This window comes from Thalassophryne amazonica, chromosome 14 (genome assembly GCF_902500255.1).
Source record: "Thalassophryne amazonica chromosome 14, fThaAma1.1, whole genome shotgun sequence".
Taxonomy (NCBI): Eukaryota; Metazoa; Chordata; class Actinopteri; order Batrachoidiformes; family Batrachoididae; genus Thalassophryne; species Thalassophryne amazonica.
This window is the reverse complement of record NC_047116.1, coordinates 35,023,579-35,043,085: the sequence shown is the minus strand read 5'-3', so window position 1 is coordinate 35,043,085 and position 19,507 is coordinate 35,023,579. Positions and strand designations below refer to the sequence as shown.

Genomic DNA, 19,507 nt, shown 5'->3' with positions numbered 1-19,507 from the left:
TGAATATATCAGAGCAGTAAATTGATTAGTCTGTGTGAACGCCGCGCCTTGACTCCCCATGTGGGGTTACTTCAGCTGCAGCTGATCCACAACGTGAATTCTGCCTTCCGGAACAGCTGTTATATAATCATTTAAATTATCTACATGCTGCCGCTTGTACAGAAGGGCTGGATTGTCATTCCTACACTCATTATATTTAATAAAAATTATAAGCACACGCAGGAGGCGATGGCGGCTGCTGCTGCTGCTGCTTATGCGTTCAAGTACCATCAGAAATTACACAACTTTTTTGTTGTTTCAAATTCAGCAGTTGCTTGTAGTAGGAGCGTGGTTTTAATTTTATTTTTGGTAAAATAATTAATTGTATCCACACAAAAGATTAATTCTGGCCTATATAAGGTGCCTGAGCCCAGTGAAGCTGACCCCTCACCCAGATAAAAAAAAAAAAAAAAATCCAAGCAGGCTGAGTTTGCCCTGTAATTTCCAACGGTACATGAATGCAGCAGCAGCACTCACAAACCAGCTTCTGTACTGTGAAAACATTCAGCTGGTCGAACGAAGTCAAACTAAACGCTAATGTTACAAAAAATAAACAAATGACCAAAAAAAAAACATCAAGAACTACAGCAAAATGAAATAAGGATGAACTGAGGTTTTTGGCAGCATTCCTTCAAATTTTTCAACAGTTTAAAAATCCTGACAAAGCGCCAGCTGCAGGAACGTACCTGCACGAAGGTTAAACGATGCCAACGAAAATCCAGATTTCTTGTTTCATTTGACCTTTGTTGCCCTTCATTAAGTGCCCTGTGACTGGGCCATGAGACACTACAGAAGATTAAATGAGTCACAATGGACCACTTAGTAAATTATATGTTGGCCCACTGATGAAAGAAAAACTCCATTTTCCTCAAGGTCCTAAAATGTTGCACAATACTATAGAGACATTCTAACACCTTGTATTGAAATGATTGCATTGCTGTGCTGCCAATGATACAATATTTCATTGTTTGATAGTAAACAGCAGTGAATGGCTGTGTCCTCATTTTCTTCAGTCTGTTCTTGCCTCATACCCTCCTCTGTATTCCAGGCCCAAGGTCGAATATTTGGGAAACTGAAAGAAGAGAACTTCTTCTCACCAAAGGAGGAGGTCAAACTGGAGACACATATCAAGGTTCCGTCAAGTGCAGCTGGCAGAGTCATCGGTAAAGGTGGAAAGACGGTGAGACGGTGCACAGCGCTGCAAACACTGGATGCAGCTAACTTACGCTTACTCTGGCTGCTGTACCTGTAAATTTGATTGATTATTTTGTCCCTCTTACTGTGTCACATAATAAGATTACTTTCACTTGAAGCAGTTTTCTCTTTTGGAGTGAGAGTGATCAAGTGCAGCTTTGAATGTTACTTGACAGTATATACAACCCCTGGCAAAAATTATGGAATCACCGGCCTCGGAGGATGTTCATTCAGTTGTTTAATTTTGTAGTAAAAAAGCAGATCACAGACATGACACAAAACTAAAGTCATTTCAAATGGCAACTTTCTGGCTTTAAGAAACACTATAAGAAATCAGGAAAAAAAATTGTGGCAGTCAGTAACGGTTACTTTTTTAGACCAAGCAGAGGGCATAAAATATGGAATCACTCAATTCTGAGGAAAAAATTATGGAATCATGAAAAACAAAAGAACGCTCCAACACATCACTAGTATTTTGTTGCACCACCTCTGGCTTTTATAACAGCTTGCAGTCTCTGAGGCATGGACTTAATGAGTGACAAACAGTACTCTTCATCAATCTGGCTCCAACTTTCTCTGATTGCTGTTGCCAGATCAGCTTTGCAGGTTGGAGCCTTGTCATGGACCATTTACTTCAACTTCCACCAAAGATTTTCAATTGGATTAAGATCCGGACTATTTGCAGGCCATGACATTGACCCTATGTGTCTTTTTGCAAGGAATGTTTTCACAGTTTTTGCTCTATGGCAAGATGCATTATCATCTTGAAAAATGATTTCATCATCCCCAAACATCCTTTCAATTGATGGGATAAAAAGTGTCCAAAATATCAACGTAAACGTGTGCATTTATTGATGATATAATGACAGCCATCTCCCCAGTGCCTTTACCTGACATGCAGCCCCATATCATCAATGACTGTGGAAATTTACATGTTCTCTTCAGGCAGTCATCTTTATAAATCTCATTGGAACGGCACCAAACAAAAGTTCCAGCATCATCACCTTCGATTCGAGATTCATCACTGAATATGACTTTCATCCAGTCATCCACAGTCCACGATTGCTTTTCCTTAGCCCATTGTAACCTTGTTTTTTTCTGTTTAGGTGTTAATGATGGCTTTCGTTTAGCTTTTCTCTATGTAAATCCCATTTCCTTTAGGCGGTTTCTTACAGTTCGGTCACAGACGTTGACTCCAGTTTCTTCCCATTCGTTCCTCATTTGTTTTGTTGTGCATTTTCGATTTTTGAGACATATTGCTTTAAGTTTTCTGTCTTGACGCTTTGATGTCTTCCTTGGTCTACCAGTATGTTTGCCTTTAACAACCTTCCCATGTTGTTTGCATTTGGTCCAGAGTTTAGACACAGCTGACTGTGAACAACCAACATCTTTTGCAACATTGCATGATGATTTACCCTCTTTTAAGAGTTTGATAATCCTCTCCTTTGTTTTACTTGACATCTCTCATGTTGGAGCCATGATTCATGTCAGTCCACTTGGTGCAACAGCTCTCCAAGGTGTGATCACTCCTTTTTAGATGCAGACTAATGAGCAGATCTGATTTGATGCAGGTGTTAGTTTTGGGGGTGAAAATTTACAGGGTGATTCCATAATTTATTCCTCAGAATTGAGTGATTCCATATTTTTTTCCCTCTGCTTGGTCTAAAAAAGTAACTGTTACTGACTGCCACGATTTTTTTCTTGATTTCTTATAGTGTTTCTTAAAGCCAGAAAGTTGCCATTTGAAATTACTTTAGTTTTGTGTCATGTCTGTGATCTGCTTTTTTTCTACAAAATTAAACAACTGAATGAACATCCTCCGAGGCCGGTGATTCCATCATTTTTGCCAGGGGTTGTATAGTGAACAAACTCTGCGGGACATCACCCATAGGTTTTCTACAGAGACCTAGAACAAGCCGATATGAAGCCCATATCTGGGCATCGCCAAGTTGGCAACCACGGCATCACATTTATTAAATGCCCACCTAAAATAAATGAATCCTGTGACCCCAGCACATTGTAAAAAGGAAATAAAAAAGTTTTTCTCATCATCTATTTGTCCTGTGCTCTTATTGTGAAAGACTCTTGTGTAAAAAAAAAATAATAGGAAGTGTTCTGTGACAATATGGCTAGCTTTGTACAGACAGCCACAAACTGATTGTTTAAATGCAGAATTGCCTTGATTTAAACACGTAGGAACTTTTTTAAGCTTCCATGAGAGCCAGAGTTTTCTGGTTTAATATAAATGCTGTGCAGAATGTTTCAGTGAAGTAAAGTGTTTCCGTGTGGTTAATATTGAAAACTCACCATGCATGTCACTTTTTTTTTCTTTTTTCTTTTTTTTTTTTTCTTTGCCAAATACATTTAATAAATGATAAAAGGATAGGGGAAAATCAGACACAGACAGGTGATTGATTATTTATTTGTGAGGAAATCAGGCATTTTATTGAAATGGGTGGTCCGAAAAACTTAATATTTGGCTGTGTTTGTGCAAATGCCCACCCCTACTTTAAGCAGAATTTTGAGTGGAGCATCCAGGGCACTCAGACACATGAATACTGTAAATGTACTGATGCTCTTTGACAAGAATAAATAAAATGTTTGTTAGTGTTAAGGAGCTTAGTCTTAGATTTAGAATTACATGTAGGCACTAGTAACAGTAACAGCATGAACTGTTTTAAAATTACCTGCACTTTCATTACATTTGTTATATTCATTACTTTCATAAATACCTGGTGTGTGTGTGAGGTAGGAATAAATACTGGGAGACTGAACATGTGGCCATTGTGTAGGATCATTTTTCCATTGTCCAGCGTTGAGTTTGTACGGACAAGACGCCAGTCCTACTCCTGCTAATTTGGTTTTATATCGCTCCCGGGCGATATTATCCAAGCCCTCTGAATACTCGAAGTCCATACCAAGGCCCAAACAACAGAAATATGACTAAATTCCAAAAAATAATTCCTTAAATACGCAATTCAACAGCAAATAACACTCGCAAATATATACTGTATCGCTATGGTATAACAAGATGCCAGCCATGTGTTTTCATACCATGTGATGCGGAAGCAAACCGGAAGTGACTTTGCCATGACCCAGAGAATACATAACTTTGTGGCTTAACACATTTTAAAGTAAGAAGTTACATTCACCCCTCTACAGTTGGAGTGGAGGAGGAAAATAACTGTACAGACCTAAGCAGTTTTTTGTACCAGGCTGTAAACATGTTTAATGTCTGCTCTAAAGTTAGACATTTTAACATGGTCTTCAATGGGAAACTGCTCACTTTGGAGTCAGCCTCACGCAGTCCTGCCTTGTTCTCCACGTCGTGCTCCCTCCTATTCCGCTGGTAAACTGCATAAAGACACCCACTAATGCGACAGAGAACTTCGAAAGGGTCACGCCCAAATCGATGTCATTGCGTGGTAATGGAGTTACGGAGTTGTAAAAGCATAAATCAGTCCCGTCGCTTATTTAAGGCAGGCATTTACTTTTTCAGACAAAGTTTTGACCTGACCATTAAATGAGCCAGGCTGCTATTCAAGGCCAGGCGTTTAATCAAGTAAATACGGTAGCCTTATATCTAACTCCTAACTGGTAGCAGTAATGTTAGCTAGACACTGACGCATCGATATACAGATTGACGCATCAACACAGTGCATTTTCGGATTAGTGGCTTGAATTACAGGCAGTACTTATTAGGGCCCCCCCCCAACCAAAAAAAAAAACAAAACTAAAAACTTTTACCTCTTTTTGGGGAGTTGGGGAGCATTAACATTTATATCCAGTGGCTTCGCATTACCATCATTTTTCCACAGTGCACTATGATTTTTGCAGTGAAAATCGGAAAAAAAAATCAGTTTCCAGTAGACGAGAGCAACGGAGTGATTCACCCAAGTTAACTAGTCTGAAAAGAAGGGAAGTGGTTTATTCAGGTAGTTTTTGGGATGCTCGATTGTGCAGCAACCCATCTCAGAAGGATAAGGTGCTTGAGACCAAGAGCTCATGACACAGATTCCCACACAAAGAACCACAAAGATTACACCATTTTACCAGCACACCGGAAAGTGTCCCTCACGGATCTTGGATGAAACTGCTAAGCCACTGAATATGGTGCTTACCAGTAATGACACATTATATCATGTCTGGAACAATTTTGCGATACAATTTCAGGCACCCCCAGAGTGGACTATACCATTTTTGAAATTAGTTGAATGTCTTGTCTGCCCACCTTTACTGCCATGATTGCAGTGGTTTATTTAAAGCTGTGGTTAAGCGTGTTGCACAAGCCCATGATACTGTAGTACATATCTACCTTCTTTACTACACTTTCTTACCTGAGATTCTGAATTAGATTGGATGAATTTTCTGTGGATGAGCAGCTGTGCCACTTTGTGTGGACCACATCCCATCAGATCCCAGAATTGAAGAAAAGTAGGTTCTGAGTAGCAGTTGGTTGGGAGACCTCTTGGGAAGACCAGGTCTGTGTACCTGGTCTGGAGTTTTGTCTGAAGGTGGTGTCCTTTTGTCAGCAGGGTATCTCAGAAATCAATCCAATGAAATTCTGAATAGGGCTAGGCTTTAGAATTAGCAGTTGAATCATCGGTGCAGCTAGGTGCTGATCCCCGATTTCCATAGCTAGAAGCAGTTTAGAAGCAGCAACAGTTTAAGACCCCCCTGTGTGTCATGTGTGCACATGAGATGAGTTTGTATCAGTCAGACAAGTTTGTATCAGTTTCTGTCAGTGTGTGCATAATGTCTGGAGTTGCCTTGACAACATCAGACTGTAGGGGAGGGCAGAAGATAATAGGGGCAGCCAAATGGTTCGCCAAGGCTGTAGTAGTCCGTGCATGTGTGATATCTTGACTTTGTGTATTAAGGTGAAAACTTGGTACATAATGTCACCTCACTAAGACCTCAGACAAATTTGACAGTGTATTTCAGTTATAATTGTGGCCACCAGGGGGCTGAGTCTCTGAATCCTGTTGTGTGTGTCAATGCGAAATAAACTTGCTACTGCAGATTATACCTTGCACAGGTTTGAGGTTTGGCTCAGTGATGCAGGTTACGGATACTATTGCCTTTTTTTTCTCAAACAGAAAAGTGTTGTTTACAGTCTGAGTTTTTAACATTTTTGGTTGTATGAGGAAGTAACTTTTTTAAGTAAATGAATCAAATGTTTTATCTCCAATTTTATTTCAGTAAAATTTAATTTGTGGCCATTTTATCAGTCTATTTGACTGATTACAGCAGAGTGTTTTCTACCTTGTTTATCTGGATTATTAACTTTCAGAAAGAAGTGCTTCAGATAATTATTTCATTCATTGGTTTGTTTGCTTATGGGCCAAGTGAGACTGCAGCTAAAATAATCTATTCTGCCTGCTGTCTAGGTGAACGAGCTGCAGAACCTTACGAGCGCTGAGGTCATCGTACCGCGGGACCAAATTCCAGATGAGAACGATGAGGTCTTTGTGAAAATCAGCGGGCATTTCTTTGCCAGCCAGGTATGTCAAACAAAGGTACAAGTCATGAAAACTCACTCAGTTATTTCTGATGTCAGGCCGAAGGTATTGTTGTCCTGAGAGTTTGCTGAAGTCGGCAAATGATGTAGGCAGGTAAAGGTGGAGATAATCGCTAAAATGAAATGGAAAAGGTACTTTCTGTTGGCTTGACTGATACTTTAAACACAGCCATACAGTACAAAGAAGTCATAGAACCTAAACCCCGGAGTCACAACATGACATGACCCTCACGTCATGATCACGATGTGTTTGGTCGTATCATATATTTTTAGTATGTGTGGTCAAGATAACATGCATGACCTGCAATTTGATACGGGCTGTTGATTTGAAGTACGACAGACGGAACACAGCACGACAGTAAATCAACGGAGTGGATACCGCTAGGTGCTTTTGCTTTGTACATGGACCATAGCAACTACCTCTGTTCACAGAGAAAGTTAACTGCTACAACAGTAAAGAAAAAAAAAAGCGTTCAGTGTAGAAGTTGGCGTTACCAGTGCTGAAGTTGCATGTGTGATCGTGTTGTGATCAAGAGAGTGGAGACTGGGGCGAGTGAAAAGAGACACATTTTCCCCATTCTGTCAACGCAGTGCGCATCATTAAAGCCTGTTCCTGCTACATGTTTTCGGCTGCGTCGTCAAAGACGCAAGAGAGGGAGACTCGAAACAGGAGTGTGAGGAGAAGAAGAAGTCTTTTATTCACAAAGATTTACAGCATTTATACATTCTGGCAGAAAAAAGCACCAAGGGGGGTCAAGGCAACCTGCAACCTTTACTGCAGGCGGGGCAGGAAACCCCAGTATGTGAGACAGTTTAATTACGTGCGTAGCAGGAACAGACAATCGGTCAAAACCTGGGCAGGGGTTCTGTCGGCAGAAATCAGTTTGCACAGAATACACATTGTGAGGCAAGAATGAGCACTCTTAAGCCACTTTCACACCGGGCCCACTTTGAGTTGTATCGTGTGGTGGCATGACGACGCCACGTGGATGCAACCTAGTGCCAAGACGATGTAGCTCAACGCCAGAACACCGCAAGGGATGCAAAGGACGAAGCCAATTGGGCGCCAAAAATTAAACGTTTAATTTTTCTGCGAACTGTGCTCGACGCAGAAAGGAAATAGTTTCAACGCAAGTCAGGGTAAAGCAACGGTACTCAACGTGACTGGAAGCCACACCCTCACAATACAACGTTACCTGACGCCAATTTATGATTCCTGCTGTGTTCCATTGTTCCCGAAGTATAAATCACACAGGATTGTTTTTATACTGTGTACACAATGCAGTAAAAACTACACGCTCAAAAAGCACAGAAAAAAAAATGCTGATTGCAGCCTGGCTGCTGCAGCAGCTCGCTCTTTACCTTAAATTCTCTCACATTTGTTTTTGAATAAAGTTCAAAGTCCTGCTCACAGACTGATTGCCAGAGACAGGACATGTCCACAAAGTACAACACCAATTCCAATGAAGTTGGAACATGTAAAATGTAAATAAAAACAGAATACAATGATTTGCAAATCCTCTTCAACCTATATTCAGTTGAATACACCACAAAGACAAGATATTTAATGTTCAAACATAACTTTATTACAAACTCAAACGTTGATGTTGCATGACAAAGGCCTTTTAATAGTAAGTCACTTCAAGAAATAATGGCAAAACTCACATGTAAGTAAAAAACAAACAAACAAAAACATGGTTAATCGATTACTAAAATAATCGTTAGTTGCAGGCCTAGTTTGTTTTACGAGTGAGAGCATTTTACTGATTAAATGTGAATAAGCCAGTTTTGAGTTTCTCAGTGCGCATGCATTTTCAAAACTGGTGACAGTGTTACTTTGTGCACAGCAGAACAACATTGTCAGTTGCTTTAGGCCCTAATTATGTATTTTATTGACTGTACAGCGACACAGCACTCATTTGGTGCATTCACCGAATTAGAACAGATCAAAATACTACAGAAGACAAAGAATTTTTACTTGACAGTTTGAAGTGAGTTTTCTTTGTTCCAGAGGGCTTCATACACATTAAATTCACTAGAATATACAAAATTTGACTTGCTCTTTTAAAAAATTTCTGTGGGAGATTCCCCAGACCCCCATAGTTTGAAGAGAGTTTTCTTTGTTTCAGAGGGCTTCATACCCATTATAATTCACCAGAATATAAAAAATTTGACTTGCTCTTTTAAAAGGTTTCTGGGGGAGATCCCCCAGACCCCCCATATTCAATACTGTGTTTTTACTTCACAGATTGAAGGGAGTTTTATTTGTTTCAGAGGGCTTCATACCTGTTAAAATTCACCAGAATACACAAAATTTGACTTGGTCTTTAAAAAAATGATCTGGGGGTGCCCCCCCAGAACCCCCCAGAATCAAGAATACACCCCGCCCCCCCCCCCCCCCCCCCCCACCACCCTTTATGTACCTTATGTTCAAGTTTTGCATTCTTTTTATGCTTTGTCTGTGTCTCCTTAGAGGCTATTTAGAATAGATTTGTATACTGTATAATGTGTTTATTGTATTTATTGAGGAAAAAAGAGTGTGTGCCCCCACTACGCCACATTTTAGGGAATTGCTGGCATTGATTTTTGCCAGGAAAAAATTTCAGTCAGATGAAAATTTATTGCTTTAAACCATGCATTATGGGGTATTGTGTGTACAGCTTTGAGGGGGAAAAAAGAATTTCATCCATTTTGGAATAAGGCTGTAACATAACAAAATGTGGGAAAAGTGAAGAGCTGTGAATGCTTTCCGGATGCACTGTAAAATAAAAAAAATAGGTCTCTTGGTCAAAATTTCAAAAAATTGTGCCCTTTAAATTCACACTGGGGGGAAAAAAAATCATAAAATGATATAAATTAAATGAAAACTGTCAGTGACAAATTAATGGAATGCGTAAGAATGGGCAGTCTTTAGTACACCACAACTACATTATCACTTCTGCAGGCAGTTTTCTTTGGACAACCCAGCAGATGGCTCAGTAGTTAGCACTCTTGCCTCTCAACAAGAAGGTCTGGGGATCAATTCCACCCATACCCAATTCCTCTCTGTGTGGAATTTGCATGTTATCCCCATGTCTGTGTGGCTTTTCTCTATGGGGACTCTGGATTCATCCTGCAATCAAAAACATACTCATTAGAGGCTGTTCCTTTCACTGCCCACGACCAAGGCAATGTCTTTACACTGGATCCGGGTGCTGGACTGGCTGCCCACTGCTCCTAGTGGTTGAATTGTGTCTTACTATAATTAGAATGGGTTAAATGCAGAGGACAAATTGTGTTGTATGTATTAATCTATGCACCATGACAATAACGGCCCTTCTTCTTCTTCTTCTTGGACTTCATTTACATCAGTCACAAAATACTGGACTAAGGGTACTGTACAGTAAATCTGTGTGGAGTAGGCAGCTCTCAAAAACGGAGCCACGTTCTTGTTGTATATAAAATAAACAATAACAAATAAACATACCTGTACATAATAATAACACATACATATCCTGTGTGTGATGTCATGGCAGACTGCACAGAGGAAGATCCGGGAGATCATTCAGCAGGTCAAACTGCAGGAACAGAAGCACCAGCAGGGCGCCACCGTGCCACCGCACCACCACAAGTGACCAGCGGCGTGGCTCCAGAAGGCGCCGGCCAATGAATGTAGCCCTCCCAAACAGACAGAGACCTATCCGGACAAAGGCCATGGGGGACGTGCAGGGCAGACCAGCAGCACCGGGATCAAAACCAAAGAACTTCACACGGGGGAAAAGAAGTGAGAGCCAAAGGCTGAGGGCATTGTGTGCACTGCCAGCCCTGCAAGGGCAGATCGGGTGGGAGAATCCAAACTGATATATAAAAAAAAGACCAAAAAAAAAAAAGCAAGAAGGGTGGAAAATGGATGTTTTCTCCACATTTAACAAGGTAAAACAGGATGTCACCCTGCATAACGTTATCTCTTTAGTTGGACTAACATAGGCCTAACAAACAGATAAAGCTGACTGAATTCTGAATTAACATGAGGAATAGAGTGATGTTTTTGAATTAGAACGAGAGCAAACGGAAATGGACATTTCAAGAGTTTGTGATACTCAGATTGGATGAGTAAGTATTCTTAGCAGTATTAATACAGAGTAGAAAAACCCATTAACACACACTGATGCTTGGTGTAGCTTTGAATATTTTTGTTAGGTCCAGACATCGATTGGGCCGCGCAACGTAGTTTTCCCCTCGGCTTTTCACATTTCAGGCCACTGAAATCAAAACTCCTATAAGTACAGCTCATGAATGGTTCTGAGTCTGTGTGACAAGCCTGTGTGTGTGCCAACGCAAAAGATAACGTCCCGTTGCAAAGTTTCTCACTGTTCACATCAAATGCAATGCTTTTTTAAAAACAGTTATTGTACTGGGTTCACTTTATTGGTGTAACTTTCATTTTGCTCATTCACTTTCTCATCACACTCTCTCTGCCCTAACATTTTATATATATGAGACAAATATTTGTTGTCACTATACATTCTTTTCCAACACATTTTCATAACATCATACGGACTTATATTTAGATGCAACAGAGGAATTTTTATCAGTAAGCTGGTATTATTTCTCCATGCTGTGCAGTAGACTGTGTCTACATTCATGCTTATTGTCCTGATTTAAAAAGAACAAAGAAAAAATAAGATTCTTCTTAAAGGGCTGTACCAAACATTTTGATGCTTTAACCCAATCCATACAATTAGTACAAACATTACGTTTAGTGTCAAAGAAAAATTATATACACTACCAGTTAAAAGTTTTGACACCGTTTCCCATTCAACTGAATGGGAAATATTCATGGTTATATGCAGTGGTGGGCATAGCTAACCAGCAGTTTAATGATTTTGAAGCTAACCTTTCGGTTAGCTGCAGAGGTGGGACGACGTCACCATCAAGTCACTTTCAAGTCATGAATAAGCAAGTCCCAAGTCAAGTCTCAAGTCATAATGACCACCAATTGTTTGCAAGCTGACTTAAGACTTGACTTGGGATTTGCAGATTGATGACTTGATGTTGACTTCGTCCCATCTCTGCAGCTAACCGAAAGGTTAGCTTCAATAACCATTAAACTGCTAACTGAAAAGTTAACTTTTATAGCGCTAAACCGATAAGTCGCTAAAAAATTTAGTGGAAGTTGCCGCTAACCATTAACAGCTACTTTTTGGTATTGACTCGGTACACTGTCAGCTACTGATGAGCCAGTTTCGACTTTAAGCTCTGCAGGAGCTCCTGGGTAAATTCAAAGGCGATCACAAACACAAAATGAACACAGGAAAAATAATAAATAAATAAATAAAATAAAAACCCAAACACTGTCTTCATCTCTTTAAAAACAGTAAAACGCAGTATTAGAAGTCACAGTTTATCTCTGTATTAAAGGATTATTAACCAGTGGGAGGTCAGACCTCTGTGTTTTTGGCACGAATAACCGTGGTCTGATATTTCCCCATACAGATCCGAGCAAATGAGGCTAATAATTTGTTCATTATATGCTGTTATATATATATAAACACGCGAACTTACAGTATCACCCGAATATGCTGCTGACGGTGTTGAGTTTGTTCGCTTTCTTCACCTCCATGAAGAATTTGCTAACAGATGATTCGGTCGTTAGCTGGTAAGCTTTCAATCTGTGTGTTTTTCCTATGCTGTTTAGGTATTTATGGAATACGTTCATGTCCGACTTGGTTTTTAAGATCTTTTTTTGTTTTTGCTTCCTGGTTTGTAACAAAAATACATGTTGCAGACCGATTGTCATGGTAACCGGTCCGGATATGGGAAAATATCTGACCGGTAATCAGCCAATCAGAGCGCGCATAGTGTCTCAGCCATATAATAATATCAGGCCTCAGGGTGTATGGTTTTCTTCAGGGTGTATAAAGCCATATTCATTGGTAAAACAACTTGATAATGATTTTATCATATACCTATAAATGATAAATGTTGTATGGTTTTCTGAAGGGTGTAAAAAGCCATATTCATTGGTGAACAACTTGATGACGATTTTATCATATACAGTGGTCCCTCATTTATTGCGGGAGTTACGTTCTAAAAATAACCCGCGATAGTTGAAATCTGCAAAGTAGTCAGCGTTATTTTTTACAATTATTATAGATGTTTTAAGGCTGTAAAACCCCTCCCTACACACTTTATATACTTTTCTCAAACAGGCATTAACATTTTCTCACTTTTCTCTCCTGTGTAAACACTCAAAGTTCAAACCTTAGAAAAAAAAATTGAACGTTTTCATATAAATAATTACGACGAATTTAATTTTAACAATCAACCTGCAAGGTTGGACACGTAAGAAATTATTAATAGTGACTCACCAGTATTTCACAGTTCCTCTGACCGTGCCTCTTTGTCGTGGCGCCGCTCCGCTGTCTGGATTGGCTGATTACTTGGGTGGTATGAAAAATATTACCCATCCGCGAAAAGGGTGTATTGCTATTTATTCTTTAGTGCTTTATCCAATCATATTGGCGTATCATTTATAGGTATATGATAATATATATTTATAAACCATTGCCGGAGCTATGGCTCACCCGTATTGCGTTCACAAACACAAAACAAATGCACGAAAAATAAATAAATAAAAATAAGTGACTTTCGAACTGCTTACATAACATTTTTGTCCACAGTGTAACTTCTTGTCTTCTTACCAGCGCTTGTGTGCTTTGACCTGTGAACCAGAAGTGTTAGCTAGCTCTCTGCGTTCATAAGCAGGAACTAACATGTATGATTTTAGGGTTTACAAAGGTTTTTGACAGTTAAATTTACTCACTTTACAAGCAAAAAAAATGTTAGCGTACTAAAAGTTAGCAGAAGCTAATTGCTCTCCTGATGGTTTTCAAAGTTAGCTGAAAAGCTGATCTAACGAAAACATTAGCTCTGCTAATTAGTGGTTAGCAGATTAGTGGAACTGTGCCCACCACTGGTTGTATGTATTGTTCACAGTTTTAAGTCAGGGATCTGATTATTTTTGGATCAGAAAAAAAACTACTTTGCTTTCCATTTTAAAAAGAACTTGAGGAATGAAAACAAGGAACTTTTCCCTGTGGCCCTGACTGAAAACAAGATGACCAATGTTTTATTTAAAAATTTTAAATAAATACTTGTTATATTAAATTGTAATATGAACATTATCAATGATTTTTTAAAACTGGCCTTTTGTCAAAATCATAAAAATGTAAAAAGTAAGAAATGGAGCAAAACGAATCCCAATTCATAACTTCAAATTATTTCTCAAAACAATGAGGATGTCTACACTGTCTGGTGAGAGGGTAAACAATAATAACTTTATTTACTGTCCATTTGGGACAGTAAATAAAGCTCCTACTCACTCATTCAAATTCATTCAGGTCAGTGATCATGGTGAGTAGACACTATGGAAAAAGTCAGGAATACTCATTATTAATAACAGATGGGTTATTTTTTTAACCCATCCGTTTTTTTTAACTCCTTATAGTTTTGAGAGATTCTTTCCGTGTTTGGACTCAGAAGTGCGTTGAGCCTGCAGAAAGCTGTCTCTCGCAGAGCACAAGGCTGTTCTTAACAGGCTGCATATCAGTGCGTAGCGGCATTCCTTCAATGTGTGTGTGTGTGTGTGTATATGTGCATGTGAGTGTGTGTCACATTCTGCTGCCAGGTGATACCAATGGACTGGCACCATGCCTGGCTGTACTTCATTTTTAGATCAGCTCGCCCATGGGTGCATAGATGAGTAAAAACCGGTACACGATTTACAAAATGAGGGTGCTAGGCCTCACTGATGTAACATGGATGCTAATGGTATGAATTGGTCTAAACATTACAATATCCGGTATGGTCCACGCAGCTTGACGATCACAGTAACAACTAAAAAAGGTGCAATTTGTTTAAAAGGCATATTGAATGTGCACCTCGACACACTTGGCCTTAATGAAAAAGTCAGGATGGCCAGAAGAAATAAATGTGAGGGCCCATTTTTTGGGTCAGGTGACAGTTGGGGGGTGGGGGGGAATTATACTCACTTTGTGTGCGGTGATAAAATTTTGGGGTGGGGTGAGAGGAAGGGTTGACAGGGAACCACTGTATGACCTATAATACACACGACCCCAAAGTGTAACTGCAGCTGCGTTTGGCTTTTCCCGTCTCTCGTCAGGGAGCGTCCTAAAACAGCATGTGACAGCTGTGAATGTACGTCACGCAGCCTTTTCAAAATCTCAGCAGCCCTGCCACGTCCAGCCGGCCCCCGGACGCACACGTCATCCTCTCACACCCTTGAATTTTCATTTAACTTTGATGCTTTTCGTTTTGGCGTGCCACTGGCCTCCTGGAGCACACGCCGCTGGACGTGCAAGGTCCTGGTTTCCGTTCGTGCTTTACTTTGGAGACCGTGTAAGCTTGTTGCCTTATTTTGTCACCTTTCAAACATCATCCAGCACTTCATATTCCAGACGCACGGTTATTGTCGGTACACACAGCTTCCTCTGTGTGTGTGTGTGTGTGTGTGTGTGTGTGTGTGTGTGTGTGTGTGTGTGTGTGTGTGTGTGTGTGTGTGTGTGTGCGTGCGTGCGTGCGCGTGTGCTACGCGTGTGTATAAGTAAAGAAATATATATAAAAGAGAGAATAATATTTATGAATCTATTTTTTTTTCCTATTTTGTGATGAGAGTTATTCATAAGAAACAAAAGAATAAGTCCTTTTCTTTTCCTCAGTGGGACACTGCCATATTATTTTGAAGGGAAGTGTTTTATTTTCTTGAAATCTAGACTATGAATATTAATATAATAAAAAAAAAAAGAAAAAACAGGAGAGCAGTAAGTCAAGCACGACGTTAACTTTGGACAGGATGTGAACAATGCGTGTGTCAGTATTGTGATCTACCTCAGGCTTCAGGGTACCTCAGTCCAGTCTTTCATTTGCCCCTTTTAACCAATTTTATATGCCTTGTTAACAGATTATTTTGAGAATTTTTAACTTTTTTTTAACAAAAAAAAATTTAACAGTAACCTCTACACACTACAGTAATCTATGGTGGCAGAATAGTTCTGCAAACTTTGTAAACTTTAGTCAAACATGTTTTGACCAGATGCCGTTTAACCTCTTTTTGCTGTTAAAAACAACAAAAAAAAATTTCTATGTTAATTATTAGGCGAAGTAGCTACAGGGTGTATTGAATTCACCGTCACAGAAAGAAATAGAAATCCTCCGATAGAAGCAGTCAACAGCTGTACCTCCTTTTTTTTTTTTTTTTTTTTTTTGAGTGTTTTTAAGAAGTAATGAAGTTTATGAATTTTATAGTGACCCAACCCAATTGTACCAACTGTGTGTCTCTACTCTGGGGTTGAAGATAAGAAGTAGCTGCAAAAAGACAAAAAAGAACACTGACAGGACTCTTGATCATGATGTGAGACCCGAGTCTTCTGTGTAGAATGTAGAACTGTAGTTGTTGAAAATGTCACTGTCAAGATAACTGTGTATCTGTAAAACATGTACAATAGACTCACACATACCTGCATCCATTTCTGTCTCTAACAAGTCTGCGCTTGCATGGTGAGAGGTGGGAGAAATTTAGACCATACCCTCAAAAGTGACGTGATGATCTGTGAAGGGTTTTGTTTTGTTTTTGTGCTGTACATTTCAGAATTACCTCTCAGAATCCAAGGCTGATGATGTTAGTTACTAAAAACTGAAGTAGGACAAAAGACTGAAATAAATGTAGTGAAGAGGTTTATTTTTTTCACGGTTGATGATGAATTTGCTTCTTCAGATATCACTTTTGTCCCAGTGAACACACAGATGAGCAGTTCTTCAAATAAAAATTACAAAGGTCTATCGAGCTCACTTAATGCCTCCCCACAGCCAGTACAGTACCTCATACCTGACTATTACGTACACACACACACACACCGATGCAGCGCGATGCGTTCATGACTCCTGTGGCACGGTTTGGAGGAACGGATTTCGGAGTAGCAGCTGAAAGCTGCAGTTTGTCACACACTATGTAACAGATTGACTTCAGGATGAATTCTCCTTTAAACTGAAGTTGAAGCTTGTTTTTGTGCACAATGCTCAGACCCGTTTTACTCATTTTTCTCTTGCCCCCCCCCCCTTAAAGGGGTTATATTGTGCAAACATTTGTTGTCTACTTTTTACTTATATATTGTAAAGGTTTCGTGTTCAACATTTCCCTGCATCCCATGACTGTGTGCACACACTCTGCTGCTATAAGCTCAATTCAGGCATGAAACAGGTGGTTTTATAATCCTGTGGCATATGTAACACAGGTCCATATGCTCCCAGTGAGATGGACTGACCTCTGAGTGACAGTGTCTTTTTAAGAGAAAGAAGGGGGTATACTTCCTGTCCAAAGAGAGTCCAGTTCATTCTATTTAAAGCAGCAGGCACAGAAACACACATTTCTTAAGACTGCTTTCACTTCTGTGAGAATCTGCATCACCTCTGACCAACTTATGGCTAATCAAATGATGCAAACGCTATTTGATGTGCTGACAAGTTTCCACACCAACCCAGTAATGCGTCGGGTCTGCTACTCATTGAAAGAAGCTGATAGGTTAAATCGCCACCGCAGTCGGGTGACAGGTTTGAGCCACAATAACAGAGTGAGGAGCTTGTCAACTTTCAGTACACAAGAAGCTTGGACAGCTGCTTTATTCTAAGATATCCTTCTGGGAGCAGCAACATGCTATTTTAGGTTGTTACCACCCTACGTTTTTTTGAAAGCAGTATATAGAACTTCCTTTCCCTCAGCGATGGAGTAGATCTGTAAAGGCAAGCAGCCACGCATCTGTTTCTGAATATTGGTCAAAATGACACTGGCGTGAAGCAGTGCAAATTTAAAAACCGCCTTTATCGGCCTGTGTTTTCCTCTCTTCCTAGACTTTAATATATTGTCAGGGCACGTGGTGACCTATATAAGCTTGCACAATATGACCCCTTTAAGTGGAGGCTTCCCTCTGGCTGGTCGAGGAATAAAAATATTCAGATGGTGTGAAGTGGTGAGCAGCGCATCTGTAGTTTTTCCTCATTCTGAGGTGAACTTTTTTCTCTTTGCAAGGATTAGCATTTTTAGGTTTTTGTGAGGCTTTGCAAAGTGTTGTCAGCATTACAAAGCCAAAAAACACATCACTAGGGGTGCACAATTTTTGTCATATCACACAGTGGTTGGATATTTCTAGCTTTTCGTTTTCTGTTGATCTGATTTTTTTTTTTTTTTTTTTTGTCATTTACACTGATTTGATAACATAGTCTGGAAAAAAAACAGCTACAATTCTTTGCTTTTATATTCATTCCCTTTAGATCGCCAATACTAGCTGTTTAAAAAAATGGTTTAAAAATGAATAATCCTAGCTTGCATTTTCAACAGATATGGGATGGGAATATATGGAATGGCATGTAAAGTAGATATAAAGACAATGCATTGTCAGAGTATCCAGGTTTGAACACAGCTGATAAAATAGAACCAAAGGTGTTCAACACCACCCACAAAAACCAAACAGTCACGGATGAGTTGAAGAAGGATTTAGTAGACGGTCTGGTGAGATGTTTGTGCAACCACAAGTGTTGTTTGATCCTGTCTTGTTGACTGAGAAACCATGAAGCATTGCACAGGTTATCCAGTTTGTTCTGAGCTTCACACAGCACCTTGTTGTGCTTTCTGATGGATCATTTTCTTTTATTGTGTTTCACGCCCTCCCCGAAGAGTTTCTTCACTCGGTCACACCCCTAAAAAGTCCAACATTTCCCAAACACCTGATTGTACCTGGTGGCTGTGTGCTAGAGAGAGATATGATCCATGCCATTGTGGTAACAGCCATGCTGCTGTTTTGAGTTGAGTGAACTGTATTGCTGACCAACCTGGATCTGAGCAATAAAGACTATTTGAAAGAAAAGCTTTTTTCCACATGTATTGCTTTATTCTTCCTTTTGTCTCCTACTTTTTGGCACTTGTCAAATAAAGGTGTCCCATTACATGATCTGACACATTAATTTGAGACATGGTTGTCTCTTCCAGTATGTCTGTGTAGGTTTTCATCTCATCCAGGTTATATAACCCCTGGCAATAATTATGGAATCACCGGTCTCGGAGGATGTTCATTCAGTTGTTTAATTTTGTAGAAAAAAAGCAGATCACAGACATGATACAAAACTAAAGTCATTTCAAATGGCAACTTTCTGGCTTTAAGAAACACTATAAGAAATCAAGAAAAAAAATTGGCAGTCAGTAACGGTTACTTTTTAGACCAAGCAGAGGGAAAAAAATATGGACTCACTCAATTCTGAGGAATAAATTATGGAATCACCCTGTAAATTTTCATCCCTAAAACTAACACCTGCATCAAATCAGATCTGCTCGTTAATGTGCATCTAAAATGCAGTGATCACACCTTGGAGAGCTGTTGCACCAAGTGGACTGACATGAATCATGGCTCCAACACGAGAGATGTCAACTGAAACAAAGGAGAGGATTATCAAACTCTTAAAAGAGGGTAAATCATCATGCAATGTTGCAAAAGATGTTGGTTGTTCACAGTCAGCTGTGTCTAAACTCTGGATCAAATACAAACAACATGGGAAGGTTGTTAAAGGCAAACATACTGGTAGACCAAGGAAGACATCAAAGCGTCAAGACAGAAAACTTAAAGCAATATGTCTCAAAAATTGAAAATGCACAACAAAACAAATGAACGAATGGGAGGAAACTGGAGTCAACGTCTGTAACCGAAC

The 19,507-nt window shown here is 39.7% G+C and overlaps 1 protein-coding gene and 2 long non-coding RNA genes across 3 annotated transcripts in view; 1 reads left to right on the top strand and 2 right to left on the bottom strand.

Annotated features, from left to right (window-relative positions):
* The window catches only part of igf2bp2a (insulin-like growth factor 2 mRNA binding protein 2a), a 216,242-nt gene extending 205,114 nt beyond the window's left edge, over positions 1–11,128 (top strand). The window contains exons 14-16 of the mRNA XM_034187013.1: positions 1,088–1,219; positions 6,624–6,737; positions 10,270–11,128. Of these exons, the coding sequence (XP_034042904.1) occupies positions 1,088–1,219; positions 6,624–6,737; positions 10,270–10,368 (345 nt within the window). The 3' untranslated portion in view covers positions 10,369–11,128. The remainder of the gene's footprint in view (positions 1–1,087; positions 1,220–6,623; positions 6,738–10,269) is intronic.
* On the bottom strand, positions 7,470–14,626 carry LOC117525164. The gene is made up of 3 exons (XR_004564970.1): positions 14,545–14,626; positions 12,287–12,293; positions 7,470–7,481 (listed from the first exon to the last, which is right to left on the bottom strand). It is a non-coding gene; the product is annotated as an uncharacterized LOC117525164 (long non-coding RNA).
* A 2,423-nt stretch (positions 14,627–17,049) lies between these two features.
* Positions 17,050–18,153, bottom strand: LOC117525163. Its single transcript, XR_004564969.1, has 2 exons — positions 17,227–18,153; positions 17,050–17,191 (listed from the first exon to the last, which is right to left on the bottom strand). It is a non-coding gene; the product is annotated as an uncharacterized LOC117525163 (long non-coding RNA).
* Positions 18,154–19,507: the final 1,354 nt, after the last annotated feature.